The following is a 14,835-nucleotide window of genomic DNA, read 5'->3' on the forward strand; positions in this document are numbered from 1 at the left end:
CATTGTCTGTTTCTAGTGTTCAATTCTGAATGATATTTGTGACCAGGTGGCTATGGGTTCGAGGTGTGGAAACAACTCCTTGCAGAAATGCAAAGTAAAGCCGGCATAACAATAGACTTTTGTGGTCGGGTCCTTTCTCGGACGTCACGCATAGCGAGAGCCTGGTGCATAGAGTTGCTTTTTATTAAAAAAAAAATAATGGCTTGATTGATGCTAGTCAAGTGCTACAGTTGCATTGCTAGTCTGTGAGAAGCATAAGATCTTGAAGAAGCTCCTAAAGAAATATCCACACTTACAAAATGTACATTGATATGGAACTTTAGACATCCCAGTATTTCTTTATAAAAAATACAAAATATATTCCTTTTACAGTTACAGGAAAGCCTCATGTTGCATAGCAGTAAAAGATCTACACATTTGAGATTCAGAAAATAATTCACAAGTACCAAGTACTTGTTAGGTATTTCTAGTACTAAACATGAACATGGAAATGGGGGAAATATTCAAAAAGTTATCAACAGGACAGGCAAAATTCTTCTAGGTAACCACTCACAATCTAATGAATTATTGGTTCTATGTCATCTCTCGCGATTAATCAACACTTTGAAGTGTTTTTCTTGCGTATTTCTTGATTAATCCAATGTTTATATAAATATAGAGAGAGATGTAGAAGGATCTGTTTGGGACCCAATGATAAATGAGGTAGGGGTGTAGAGACAACTAGGCGGCTTGCCTAGAGCGGTCACCTTTGAAAGAGTGCGTAATAGCTCATTGAACACTCTAGCACTAAAAATGAACAAGGTTAAGCGATCTGTCAAAACTGTGGAATATCATATCAGAATTAATAAAAATAATTTAGGTGTACGCTAAATAAACATAACTAAGTTGAGGGAGGTCCCATATTATGCCTAATAGAGATGCATCCATTGGTGAAAATAAAATTGTACAGCAATTGGTGTTATGAGCAGGTGGTGGAACCCATTCAAGAAAAAAAATGTATGTCAAAATAGTAGACATGTTCAGAGATTGTTTAGCCTTTTATGACCATGAAGTCCTGAGTACTTGCAATAACTATACTAAGAAATTGGCTATATTGACATGACAATTGACAAGAAGCAATTCTTAGGACATCAAAGTTTCTGGTTGCCTTAAAGGGCTATTCACTTTTTTTTTTTTGGTTTCATCACTTTATCTTATTCTTTTTTCCGATTTGAATTTCAATATTTGAAAGTGGAAGAGACAAAAATTGATCTGTTGAACACTTTTTTTTTGCCTTTTGTTTGTCTCCTTTGTTTATGTTTTTTGGTATCTTCCTGTTTAGAAATAGGATCTTATTTGGTTTTGACTATGTGGAGGGAACTCATATAAGTGCTTATTTACTTGATCATGTCTTCGATAAGTTGAAATTGCGTCCTATCTTGTCTAATCATCTTTTTCCGATACTTCTTCAGTTTATCCCTACCCCTCTTGAAATCATCCATAACCAATTTATCATATATCCGCACTGGGATATCAACACATCTCCTCTTTATATATTCAAATCATCTCAGTCTTACTTTCCGCATTTTATCCTCCACCAAAGCTACTCCCCACCTTGATGTAACAAGACGATGTACAAAATAAATGTTTGCCTTTCTGTTGAACAAAAGGGATGCTCACCATGGACAAATAAGCTTGTTCTTTTTTATTATTATATCACCAATGAGAGCCACAACATTTTTTTTTAGTTTTTCCTCTAGTGTAACGATACTCATTTTGGAGTTTCGCGGCGTAAGACACATTACAGAGAAGTATTTTTTATCAGATATTTTTATTATTACTCTTAATGCTTAAACTCGAAATATCTGATTAAAAGTAAAGAGATCCATATCAATCAGACCACCTAACCACAATATTTTAATAGATCTTCAAGAAAAAAAATTAAAATTGCACCAATGAAAAAACAAAAGAAGTAGGGTTACATGTTGCATGGATGACATAAATAGAAAAAGGAAATAAGAAGAAAAAGTCTTCTCTTGGGCTAAGCCATATACTAGTAGAGAGGTCAGAGGAGGCAAAGTATGAAATGCCCCATGACTAGTTAACATCAATAAAATTGAGAAAAACTTTGAATTTGGTTTTGTGGGGGCAGGGGGGCACAATTCCTGTGTTAAGTAATGTGCCAAAACTGAATATTTGTACATTGTTTCAACATGTATATTCATAATATATAAATTTTTATACTATTAGTCGACGTTCATGACGTTTGACTCTCAGAAAAAAATTGTGACAAGTAAAAAGGAACGAAGGAAGTACTAGATTAAGTTAATAACTTTCCATAACAAGTCAAATATCATAACTTGAAAAAGTTGCAGTGTAGATAGCAAGTTTAACTTCTACCGGATTAAGTTAATTTACAACAATTTATCCTTAATTATTATTCCCTCCGTTCCTTTTTAATTATCAAGTTGCGCTTTTCAAAAGTTAATTTAATAAATTTTCAAAGTTAAATTAGATTATATTAATTCGATATTCTAAAATAAAATTTTTATGAAAAATACGTATAACAAATTTCAGTGTGTATATCAATATAATATAACTTAAACCCAAAAAATAAATATAAAACAGACAATGAGAGTCTGATCCGCTGAACTCTGCATAATAAAACAACACTTCAATTCCAATAATATAGTAAACAATTTTTTCTTTGAGCCTCATATTAATTAATAGTAATAAGAATAGATATATTTGATTTTGCTTTCAATTTGCAGTGGTAAAAGTACTGTTCAGTATCAATCTAATTAGCATATTTTCAGTAGTCCCCTCTCTGTATATGTTCATTCTTGATATCTCCTTTTCACATATTAATTGTAAAATAATTACTCTCACAATATATCAAATCATTGCTGGCTCATAGTAGATGTCCATTTTTTTATTTACACGACCCTTATGAAATCATAAATAAGAAAGAGAGTTTTACTAATTTATCTTTTGAGATTATTTTTTTTTTGAAATTTTACAAATTTGTTTACACTTTAAAAAAATTTAATTATAAGATAAAAAAAAGGAAGATTTTTTAATTAATTCATGGATTTGTGAATTGACAATTAATTTGAGAGAATATATTTTTACTATTGATTAAAAATAAGTATAAAATAATAAATGTTCAAAGGTACATTCTCTGTGGTCTATAGATCGGCCCTGTGAACATTTTGGTGTTATAGATGACTATTTATTTATTTTTGCATTAAATATCGCAATTAATTAGAAGACTTGAGGAATTGACCGTGTAGAATCAATTAATTTAGATGTGAAAATTAGTCAAATTGAATCTCGAAAATCATAACATAATAAATAAAAAAGAACAAAAGGAGTATTTATAATAATTGCTTGTGATTCAACTCTTTTTCGAACCCGCACATAAGGCAACTTAAACAAAGTGTATAAGACAAAATATTTCTAAAAAATCACTATTTAATTGAGTTTCCTTTCTTTGCTACTACTATGCAAATGAGAGAAAATAAAGAATACTCAGATCTTATTCTTATTAATTTTAAAAATAGAAATCTTATTTTTGATAGATTCTTGTCTCAAAAAAAAAGTTCCTGAAAATATATATTAATTAATTAAGTAATAATTTTTTTTCTTCACAAAATTCAAAAAATGACCAACAGAGATCTCATGAAGTGAGGTTATCAATCTGAAAATCTGTCTCATTCCACAATTTACCTTTTAACCGCCAACGGTAAAAAGTCAGTCCACTCTTAAGCATCATCTATTTCTATGTTCCATAATATCCCTACAATTTCATCATTGATTATTTTTATTTTCTTAAATTTCGTATTAAATTAAAATTAGATAAATAAATTAAAATAAAAAAATATTTATTTTTATTATATATATATATGTCATCACCCAAATCTTTCTTACGTACCATTTTCTGATCTTCATTCATAACAACAATAAATAAATAAATAAATAAATAATAATCTCTCAATCGTATCTTTATATATCATTATGTCTCTCCTCTTTAAATTCCCTTCAAATTTGCTACTACCTTCTTTATTGAAATATTTATCTTCTCTTCTCTCTCTCAAAGTTGAAAAAAAAATGTTATCTTCATTACAAGGATGTAATGGTTTTTTGCAACTTGTTGATCATCAGAGAAAAAATAATAATGTTGATGATGGAAAATCAAAGAAAAATAAATCCAAAGATGCAGCTGTAACACATGCCATGGCTGAACGTAAACGTAGAGAAAGAATCAATTCTCATCTTCATACTCTCAAGAAACTCTTTCCTTATCTCCCTAAAGTATGTTTTCTCTTTTCACTCTTTGCTTAGTCAGAAATTTCGCTAAGAGTATTTAAATATTTTCACACATGTAGTTATTATTTTCCGACAAAGAATGTTCGACTGATACCTATTATACATATTAGGGTTTTGAGTTTGTGTTTTGTGTATATTTAGATGTGTGTTTCTTTTGAAAACTCTCGGGTTTGATTTCAGGAAATGAATAATTTTTTACTAACGAATATTTTACCTCTTTATGGTCGTGCTTAGAAATACCAACATATCATTGGAAAATGCATTAACACAAGTGTATAAGCGTGTTCAAATTAGTTAGAAAATGAATTTCATGCTAGTTGCTTAAGGAATAAAATTAAAACTTTGTAGTATCAAAATATGTCGTCCTAGTTGCATGCAGAACAAAAGGGACCATACACAAACAATATTGAAACAAAAGTACAAATGCAGAACATGAGGGACCATTTATGCCATCGAAATATACTTACTTCTTCGTTTCAATTTAATTGTCTTACTTTCCTTTTTAATTTATCTTAGAAAGAGTGTGTCTTTTTGTATTTAGTAAGTTTTCAAATTCAAATATCTTACCTGGAAAATTTAAGACTATAAGAATTAAAGGATTACAAACATTTTTAATTTAAGATTACAGATTTAAAAGTCTATTTATTTCGTAAATTAAATTACATGTCCAGACAAACTAAAACACTTAAATTGGAACGGAGGGAGTAACGTTCTTACAAGACGTATTTGAGTGATTTAGTTATTTTCTCCGTCATTTAGATATGTGCTCAAAATAGAAAGTTTGTTGCATAAATTGGAGTGATATACTAAAAATATACTATTATTTATTGCTACTTGTCTTCATAATTATTGCTATCGTAGGTCTTATATACTTGATTTTTTATATGGTTACTCGAGCCGAGACATCAAAAACAACCTCTCTATCTTCACAAGGTAGGTAAAGGTATCACACACACCTAGCAACACCATCACTTGTGGAATTACACCGACTATGTTGTTTCAGTTGTTTTGTGATTGCATAACTAAAATAGTCTAAATTTTATTACAATAAACATGTACGTTGATGTATGTTACTACTATATATAATTATTCCAACGCTCATATTTTTGTATATGTATATCATGAATAATGCAGAAGGACAAGCCAAGAGTGTTAACAGAGGCAGTCACTCAACTAAAGGAACTAAGGAAGAATGTTGCACAACAACTAGAGTTGTCATCTTTATTTATACCTAGTGAAAATGATGTAGTTATTATAACTTATTGTGACAATATTAATGAAGAACGAACCGTTAAAATTACGATTTGTTGCGAGGACAGACCGGGATTGAACCGGGATTTATCATCCGCAATTATTTCGGTTCAAGGGCGGGTGATCAAGGCGGAGATGGCCACGGTCGGGGGGCGGACCAAGGCGGAGTTGGTGGTGGTGTTGGGCAAAGCAAATGGAGGAGAAAAAGATGTTGGACAACTTAAACGGGCTTTAAAGGCCATTGTGGAAAATAGGGCTTTGGGCTTTGGAAGTTCTGTGATATTGGGCCGAAGATTTGGGTGATGATAAATGGACTTGAGTTTTGTGATGGTATAAATGGGCCTTAACAATGATTTTAAGTGTGAATAGCTAAGTTGGCTATTATATAGTAGGTGTATATTATGTATATACACTTTAAGTCTTGGTTAGTGTTTTTTTTGAAATATGTGATTTGAATGTTAACAATGTTTGTTAGAGTTTCTTTATTTTGTTTTAGTGTCATATGTTATGCTTGTACTCACATCATCTAAGGTAATACAACATCTTGGTAAAAAGAGAGTTTTAGTTCTTTCTCTTGATGACAATATATAAAAAGGAAATGACTTTGGAGAAGGTAATTATTGTTATGCATTAACATTAAATACACTGAAAATATTATTTTAATTATAATAACTAGAATATTGAATGATAAGGCATGCAACTCCATATTAACCGTTAAAAAAGGAGAATTTCTTTTGTTCTTCTGATTATATTCGATCAAGACTTAAGATTATCACAATATAAATATTTGAGGAATCAAGTACATACTATAGTAAACAAGAAAAATCTCAATATTTCAGAGCACATATCGAATTGTATAGTAATTAGTGGTCTTGTTAATTGCTCAATGTATTGTGTACTCGTGCCTCTGATCAACTATGATAATTTTGGTAAAGTTACTCTCGAATTTTGCACTTTGTCCCTTACTATTTGCCAAGCTACCAAATTCACATTATAAAAAAAGGACAGTCCGGTGCCCTAAAACTCTCGCTATGTGCGGGGTCCGGGAAAGGGCCTGACCACAAGGGTCTATTATACGCAGTCTTACCTTGCATTTCTGCCAGAGGCTGTTTCCAGGTTTGAACCCGTGACCTCCTAATCACAAGGCAGCAACTTTTGCCGGTTACTCCAAGGCTCCCCTTCCAAATTCAAATTATAGACCTCCCTAAAATAATATCTTACTATAATAATCATATATTTTTTTATATTTATATTACATGTTATATATAATAAAATATTTTGCTATATTAATCAAAATATATTAAAACAAAAGATGTTACTGTAGATAAGGATGTCACATTTCGTTTGTCCAGAATTTTTTCACATTAAAAATATAATGATTGGAAAGATAAAGTTTAATATTGTCAAAAAAGAAAAAAGAAAAAAAAGGCAAAGGAGAAAAGTTAAGAAAAAAATCAACACAAGTATCAGACTCAAAAGCTCCATCTCAGCGAAATACCAAAGAAATTGGTTGAAGAAAAAAAAAATCATGATTTCTCAGTTCTTTGTGCTTTCTCAGAGAGGCGATAGCATCGTTTTCCGCGACTGTGAGTTTTCCTTTTATGGATAATTGTTTCAGATCTCATTGTGATTTTCGCTTAATCAATTCGTAGAGCTATGGATTCAAATTTACATTAATTTTTACTTGCTGAGGCTTGAATTAAGTTTCACTTTCGCTGATCTGGAGCATAGAGCTTTGGAACAGCTAGATGTGCTCGAATTTGTCCTATAGGCTATGGCTAATCGATTTTGTAGCCAACGAGCTTAAACTAGTTGATCGCTCTGTTTTTTTAATTTTAATTTTTGTTGGAATATTAGTTGTTCTTTTGTTTTTTAGAGCTCTGGACTGTCAAATCATCGTCATTACATTTCTTCTAGGATTGATCGGATAATTCTGAATTTAGGTATTTGATGTGCTATATAGTGGAGAATTTGGGAGTTTGTTAGAGGAGTAGTTTCAATTGAAACTGAGCTTAATCAAGTTGAGTTATATTTGTCAGATTATGACAAATTAAGTTTCTGATTAATATCTTCCCTTTACTTTGAGCTTAAGATGCCAGATTTCATTTATAAGTCAGGTTTATTTATAGCTGGATTATGAATATTATCTTTTTTAGGCGTGGAGTTGGGAGATGGGGGGGTGGGAGTAGGAAAAGAAGGGAGTTCAAATGTTCCGAAGTGTATGATGGGTGTTTGATTATGTTATTATTTTTGGGTCTTCATTGTTGTGAAGATAACCAGTGCCTGTTGAGCAAGGCTTTACTGTTTTTGAGCTTGCGATGTGTTCACTGGAAAAACTATGACACAGACAACCAGCAGTTACCTTTTCTTCTAATGGAAAGTAAGAGCATGCAGACAGGGAGGTGGTATTCTGTAACTAAGATAACTGCACACTGCAGTTCTTTCTTTATGTTCATTTTCATTGAGATGAACGATTCACGTGGATCATCCACCCTTATCTTTTGGAATCATTGTCCGTAATTTCTTTTTTTGCTCCTCTGCGGAGGCTGAATCTGATGAGTTTCCTTTTACATTTACATAAAAGCAGATCGGGGTGATGTACCAAAAGGAAGTGCAGAGATTTTCTTCCGGAAAGTAAAGTTTTGGAAAGAAGATGGTGGAGAGGAAGCGCCTCCTGTATTTGTAGGTATTCTTTTCTCGTGTAATAGATAAAATTTCCATATTTTTTGTTGAAAAAGATTGAACAACTTGGAAACTTACCACCACTTCCTTGTCAGTCATTTATATCTGAAAGAAATTTCGAAATACCAGAGGGTCGTAGCATATTATTCTTCTCACTCGATCTTAATTAATAGAAGAATTCCTCCTTAAGATTTTTAAGGAGGAGCTTCATTGATCAGTCTACCTACATAACATTGTTGAAAGACATTCGAGTCCAAATGTATGTTGAACAGTTCAGAAGTAGTAAGATTAGTGAAGGAAGGTTCTCAATAAACCATTGTAAAGCCCATTCTCTAGCATGCCAGGCTTTCCCCGGCTCATCTCAAGGACGAAATTCCATTATCCTCATATGGACCTAAGCAGACCAACTTCCTTATGGCAGGAGGTTTACATCATCTCGTATTAGAATCCAATTTCTTCTCGTGTTCATTCATTAGTTCTAGTTTCAAGCTTGTAGAAGTTTGTGGTCATAGTTGAACATAGCATCTGTAGGAGAATTTATTTTTATTGCCCCTGAAATTGCTAACTTGTCTAGAGGAAGAGAAATTGAATATACTCTTAAAGTCGAGATAATCATTAAATATATCGCAGACATTTTCATAATATTTATGTCATTGATGGAAGTCAAGGGAATAATAAGAATTTGTCGTGCTGGAAGTCAAGGGAATCATTAAACAACGAGTGACTCTCATTAAAAAAGAAGAAAAGAGGCGATTTTTGAATAATTGGTTTATATGGATCCTTCCTTTCCTCTTTTGACATGAATTTTAATGATTTTTTACTTTTGCTGAGCACAGTGAATATTGGAACAAGTGATTACTTCATCATAACGAGTCCTAATAATTAAAGGAACTTTCTTATTTCACGTACTTTAAAACTACTATGTTATTGATCAGAGCTATTTCCTGGTGATGGTTCTTGTGGTACCTCAATCTGTGTCTCTATTGATTTTTCTCTCTTTCAACCTTACTTTAAATTGTTCTCTTTAAGATGAACATGAAGATGAAATCCTCGTTGCTAATGTCCACAACCATGCAACTTGAAGATTCATGTATGCGAACTGTCCTATGCACCTCAAGGCTCAAGACTATTAATTGATATACATAAAAGAATTTTCTTCTGTTCCCTGAAATCCCCTTGGGACAGAGTTGCTTGGCAGAACAGAAGGTGTTAATTGGCTTCTTAAAGGAGCGACCTTTTGTGCAAGCTTCTCGTAAATCTCTGATGCTCCTTTCTACTATTGCAGCCTTTGCCAGTCCCACTCTGTCTAACCAACTTTTATCTGTAATGATTCATGAGTATTTGTCCATTTTCGATTTTTGCACCTGTATGTCTAAGGTCACCAATAGCTTGCAACACTCTTTACTTTTGTACGCACAATTGCAGAGTTGATCAATTCAAGACTTCCCACGTATGCCAGCTTGAAAAGTTTTCAACTGACAGATAATTGTTATATGGGAGCTGTCAGTGATCATTGTTTTGTTTATTATGCATATTCCTTCTACATGAAGCATTCGGTTTTGCAAACTGCAACTATGGAAAGAGGTGCTAATAGTGTTTTTTTTTCTCTCTTGCAGAATGTGGATGGTGTGAACTACTTCCATGTGAAAGTAGTTGGTCTGCTTTTTGTAGCGACATCTAGGACAAATTTGTCGCCTTCTCTTGTATTGGAGCTTCTCCAGAGGATTGCACGTGTAATCAAAGATTACCTCGGTGTTCTAAATGAAGACTCATTGCGGAAAAATTTTGTGCTGGTGTATGAGCTTCTTGATGAAGTTGTTGTAAGCCACATGCCTTATGCATATTTTCATGATCATGTATAGTTTCTCGGATAGTCTGCAAGGAATTACCCTCTGTCCATCTATCAGGGACAATTTGAGTTTTAAAATTGATGCGAATGAATTCTAGTTTTTTGTCCTTGAAAAGTGAAGATTGAGCAGTTAAGAACTACTTCATTAATCTAGCTAAAACACTTCATAAAAAAACTAATTCTATCTGCAACAATCGTAGGTTTCAAAATATTATCATAGCACCACAATAATTATTATAAAAGTTCATCCTCAAATTCTATCTGTATTGTCATAGATTTTTCTTAATCTTGTAATATTACCTACAACAATCATATATTTCTACCTAAACCCTTTAAAACGTTGTCTTCAAAATAGTCATATTTTATAGTTTGGCGGTAAATTCACTCTATATTTTATATATTGCGACAGTATACTTATGCAAATATGACTGGTTTCTGAAACAGTGAAAGTTATAGTTTCCTTCAACTGATTTTTTAATTTTATTTTGGGTACTCTGCAGGGTTTGATTTCTTTGGCTCCATTAGGCATTTATCACTCGAACAACCTTATCCTTAACTTTCCATTGATTTCTATGAATTATTATGCACTAACAGAAAATCCCAAGTTATCTAGATCAACTTTATGAAGTTGAGATTATATTCTTAGTTTTTTTTTTTGGTGTTCTCCTTCTTTGACAGGATTTCGGTTATGTACAAACCACATCGACAGAAATCTTAAAGTCTTACATATTTAATGAGCCAATTATGATTGATGCTGGCCGCTTGCCACCCCTTGGTCCTGCTGCCATGTTCATGGTATTTTATTTTAACTTGGAAGTGTTGCTTTTAAAGGACCAGACTGGATCTTAATTTTCTTCATTTTCATACGATTTGCAGTTGTACCTTCATTTATGCCATTGACTTTGTTAAATGCAGCAAGGAACCAAAAGAATGCCAGGGACAGCAATTACTAAATCTGTTGTGGCAAATGAACCTGGGGGGAGAAAGAGGGAGGAAATCTTCGTGGATATAATTGAAAAAATAAGCATTACTTTCAGCTCAAGTGTGAGTTTTCTGCTTTGATTCTGAAATTTTGATTGTCTTACTCTCCTGTTGCAGCAATATGCTGGGATGATAAAGTATGTCTTGATTTGCTACATCAAAAGTGAAACTAATAAATGCACAGGAAATAATGTTGAGTGGTTGAAACAACACCTCTTTATGCCTTTTGGTATTGTTTTCCTATGAGAAGATAATTATTATGGATGGTTAAATTTTTATATTTGTGAATCAAACATCTCTCAGGGACTCAAGTATTTTTTTTCCTGACACTGATTGTTTATACGGTTTAATCTTATCTGATTTTAGTAAGTTATTTTTGTTAAGTACGATTCCAATTAAATATATTATTTAAGTTGTAAAATGTGTGGTTTCTTCTACCCTATCTTTCCTTTTAGTACATATATCTTATCATTATGACAAATACAGGGATATATATTGACTTCTGAAATTGATGGGACCATTCAAATGAAGAGCTATCTTACTGGTAATCCAGAAATTAGATTAGCTCTCAATGAGGATCTGGGCATTGGAAGGGCCGGTGGCAGATCAGCTTATGGTAATCTAGTCACTTGGACTCCTGCATTTCACCTCTTAATGATGATTCACCGCATGTTAATTATTTTTAAAAAAATAAATAATGATCACATGTTAATTTTCTTGCAATCTGAGAGTTTTGTTGCCTCTGAATTGCATCATTTTTGGTATTCCTTCTGGCGAAGCTTCTAGCTCTAAATAATAGTCCAAGCTACTTATGAATGTAACCACAATTAACATCCACTTCTCCATGTGGTGCATTTGGTACAACATAAGAAGTGATGGCATCACATTTGTTCTAACAGATTATGGTGGTTCGGCTGGGTCTGGAGCAGTTATACTGGATGATTGCAATTTCCATGAATCCGTGCAACTTGATAGTTTTGATGTGGACAGAACCTTGACTCTGGTGAGTGATGTTAGAGAAAAAAAAAGGGCAGCCCGGTGCACTGATGTTAGAGAAAGCATGTCTATATTTATTATGATTTTGTGATCTACTCTTAAAAGATTGTTTCCCTGTGAGATCTGATGCAAATCATATTGCTTTATTAGGTTCCTCCAGATGGTGAATTTCCTGTCATGAATTACCGGATAACCCAGGAATTCAAGCCTCCCTTTCGTATTAATACTTTGATTGAAGAAGCTGGATCACTTAAGGTAGACACTGTTTACTTCCCATTTGAAAAACTAAATTTTGTTGTAGCTAAGTGTAGTTTAAGTAGGTGTCTGCATGTTTGTTGTGTCAAAGAACAGAGTGATAGTACACTTTCTGTAACTTCTTTTTTCTTTTTATATTGTAATTTTACAAGTATGTAGATAACTCGGACTTCTTTTCCTCTATTAGGCTGAAGTCATCTTGAAGATCCGTGCTGAATTTCCTTCGGACATTACTGCAAATACAATCTTGGTACAAATGCCGCTGCCTACATATACAAGCAGGTAGTCTTCACTTTTACTTCTGCTCCAGAGCATCTTCACGGATTACCATTTCTTTTCCTGGCATTTTTTTGTGGTAATCTCATCATCAACTAGGCATTCTGGTGCTCTCTAACTAATCTTGCTAGTTTGAGGGAGAAAGCTAGGTGAAAGTTTCTGTGTGAGTTATTGCCTGTTTGTGTGAGAGAAAGTGGACATCTATTTATTTATTAAGAAGTAATTCGGTTCTGATGTGACACTGTACCTATCTTTTAGCAATTTGAATTAGCATTAATTAACAGATACAAACAACTCCAGATTCTTTGCAATCTTTTATGGTTGATGGAGTATTTCTGACTCTTAAATTTACCTTGCGAAGATCATTGCTTTCATATCTTTGGAGTATTTATTATGTTGAAGGTGCACCAAAGTGGTAACTGACTTTGTCTACCCTCAATAAATTTGTAGAGTAAGCTTTGAGTTGGAACCTGGAACAGTTGGTCAAACAACTGATTTTAAGGAATCCAATAAGAGGCTTGAGTGGAGTTTGAAGAAGGTAATATATCCATCTCGTTTTCAAGCAATTTTTCTTACATAGTCTAGGTAGACTTGCTATCTAAGACTTCTTTAAAATAATTACTGATCTTCAATTTGAAACAGGTTGTCGGTGGATCAGACCATACATTACGTGCCAAGCTAACATTTTCACAAGAGTCACATGGTATGAGGAAGAAATATGTCAATCTCACTTGTTATCCCAGCAATGTATCCTGCAGTTCTGGTACCTTAGATACAACATGACTTGGTTAATGTAATTCTGCTACATCTGTAATACAGGAAATATCACCAAGGAAGCTGGACCAGTGAGCATGACCTTCACAATCCCAATGTATAATCCTTCAAGACTTCAGGTAAACAGTTGTGAAGTTAGATTCCTTATAAGAACAAGAAAAAATGGCATCTCACCTAGTAGGGGTGTTAAAATTTGTCTGTTCATTATATACCAATTCAAATTTGGTTTCGGTTCTCCAAAGATTTTCCGTCTGATCTTTTTCTCTCCTCCTGCGTTCAAGTAAAAGGATTACATTAAATGCAATGAATCATTGATAATTTTTCTGGACAAGTAATTGTTAGAATGAGATCCTTTTGGACAACTACCAACTGAGAGACCACAGAAGTGGAGCTGCACAAAAATTTCCTCAAACTAGTTGTTTCATCAATTTTGCTTCCTCATCTCTTGACCAGATGTGTGGTTCCCATTTGGAAGGAATTGAACTTGAGAGAGGTGTGAAGTAGCCTCATCAAATAATTTTGTTTGAGAGAGGTGATGATTGAGGCTCTTTGTGGTAATTAAGGCTTGGAAGGCTTGTCTAAAGGGCAAGAGAATTGTTTGAGACAGAGAATGAGCCAATGAGGGACAGGGAAGAGGGACATATATTTAATATCTAATGTAATGTGTTAAATCATGTCAGCTCAACTCAAACCAATAATGAACCCAAACTTTTAGAGGGGTTCCAAACATGAGCCGGACAGCCCCGCACATCTAGTAAAAAAATTAAAAAAATAAACAACTGGTGTATATTTTATCCTCTCCTCAAGTTATGGATTGGGATTTGTGGATATTGTTTATATATCTCTAACCTGTTTTCTGGTTGTTTCTTGCAGGTGAAATATTTACAAATTGCAAAGAAGTCAAAGACATATAATCCTTATCGGTGGGTGAGATATGTGACTCAGGCCAATTCCTATGTTGCTCGTATATGAAGGCTATCGAGGCATTTTCCAGCATTATTCCTCTCGGTTTCTTTCTCTCTCTCTCTCTTTCACTTCTTCCCAAACATCTTTTGCCCAGTCCTGTTGAAGTGATCTTGAATTCTAAATTGTCTTTTCTAACTCTGCTTTTGGGCTTTCAAATGTTTGTACTAGATTGTCTAGATAATGATGGAAAAACAAAAGGTCTCTCCTGGTGATTCTCAATTTGAAAATTGTGCAACTAATGGAAAATTTTGCCAGTATGACCCTTTTGTGCTGAAAGACTGCTTCAACCCCAACACCTCAACCCCTATTTCTGTTGGTTCCTCTGGCCGTGGGGTTTTCCTGTTGTGCTGCAAATTACGCAAAATTTGTTCTTTTCCTTTTAATTTTTGCTTTTCCTGAGAAGAGGTAAGTTTCAAATCTCTGTGGTGTTATGCCCATAGTTTGACCAAGGATTTAAATTGTTCTGCTTTAGAATTCTCTTATTTGGAAATGAGAGG

At 33.4% G+C, this 14,835-nt stretch overlaps 2 protein-coding genes across 2 annotated transcripts; both read left to right on the forward strand.

The window, feature by feature from the left end:
* The first annotated feature begins 4,057 nt into the window (after window positions 1-4,057).
* LOC129904382 (putative transcription factor bHLH107) lies at window positions 4,058-5,984 on the forward strand. The gene is made up of 2 exons (XM_055979948.1): window positions 4,058-4,293; window positions 5,443-5,984. Exons 1-2 carry the CDS (start codon window positions 4,090-4,092, stop codon window positions 5,860-5,862), a joined length of 624 nt encoding a protein of 207 aa, XP_055835923.1. The 5' UTR covers window positions 4,058-4,089; the 3' UTR covers window positions 5,863-5,984.
* Window positions 5,985-6,959: 975 nt separating this feature from the next.
* LOC129903158 (AP-4 complex subunit mu) lies at window positions 6,960-14,595 on the forward strand. Its single transcript, XM_055978660.1, has 13 exons — window positions 6,960-7,145; window positions 8,147-8,241; window positions 9,858-10,061; window positions 10,769-10,885; window positions 11,006-11,134; window positions 11,558-11,687; window positions 11,971-12,074; window positions 12,218-12,322; window positions 12,510-12,604; window positions 13,049-13,136; window positions 13,241-13,301; window positions 13,418-13,491; window positions 14,246-14,595. Exons 1-13 carry the CDS (start codon window positions 7,088-7,090, stop codon window positions 14,342-14,344), a joined length of 1,359 nt encoding a protein of 452 aa, XP_055834635.1. The 5' UTR covers window positions 6,960-7,087; the 3' UTR covers window positions 14,345-14,595.
* The last annotated feature ends 240 nt before the right edge of the window (window positions 14,596-14,835 follow it).

This window comes from Solanum dulcamara, chromosome 9 (assembly GCF_947179165.1).
Source record: "Solanum dulcamara chromosome 9, daSolDulc1.2, whole genome shotgun sequence".
In the NCBI taxonomy this organism is placed as follows: Eukaryota; Viridiplantae; Streptophyta; class Magnoliopsida; order Solanales; family Solanaceae; genus Solanum; species Solanum dulcamara.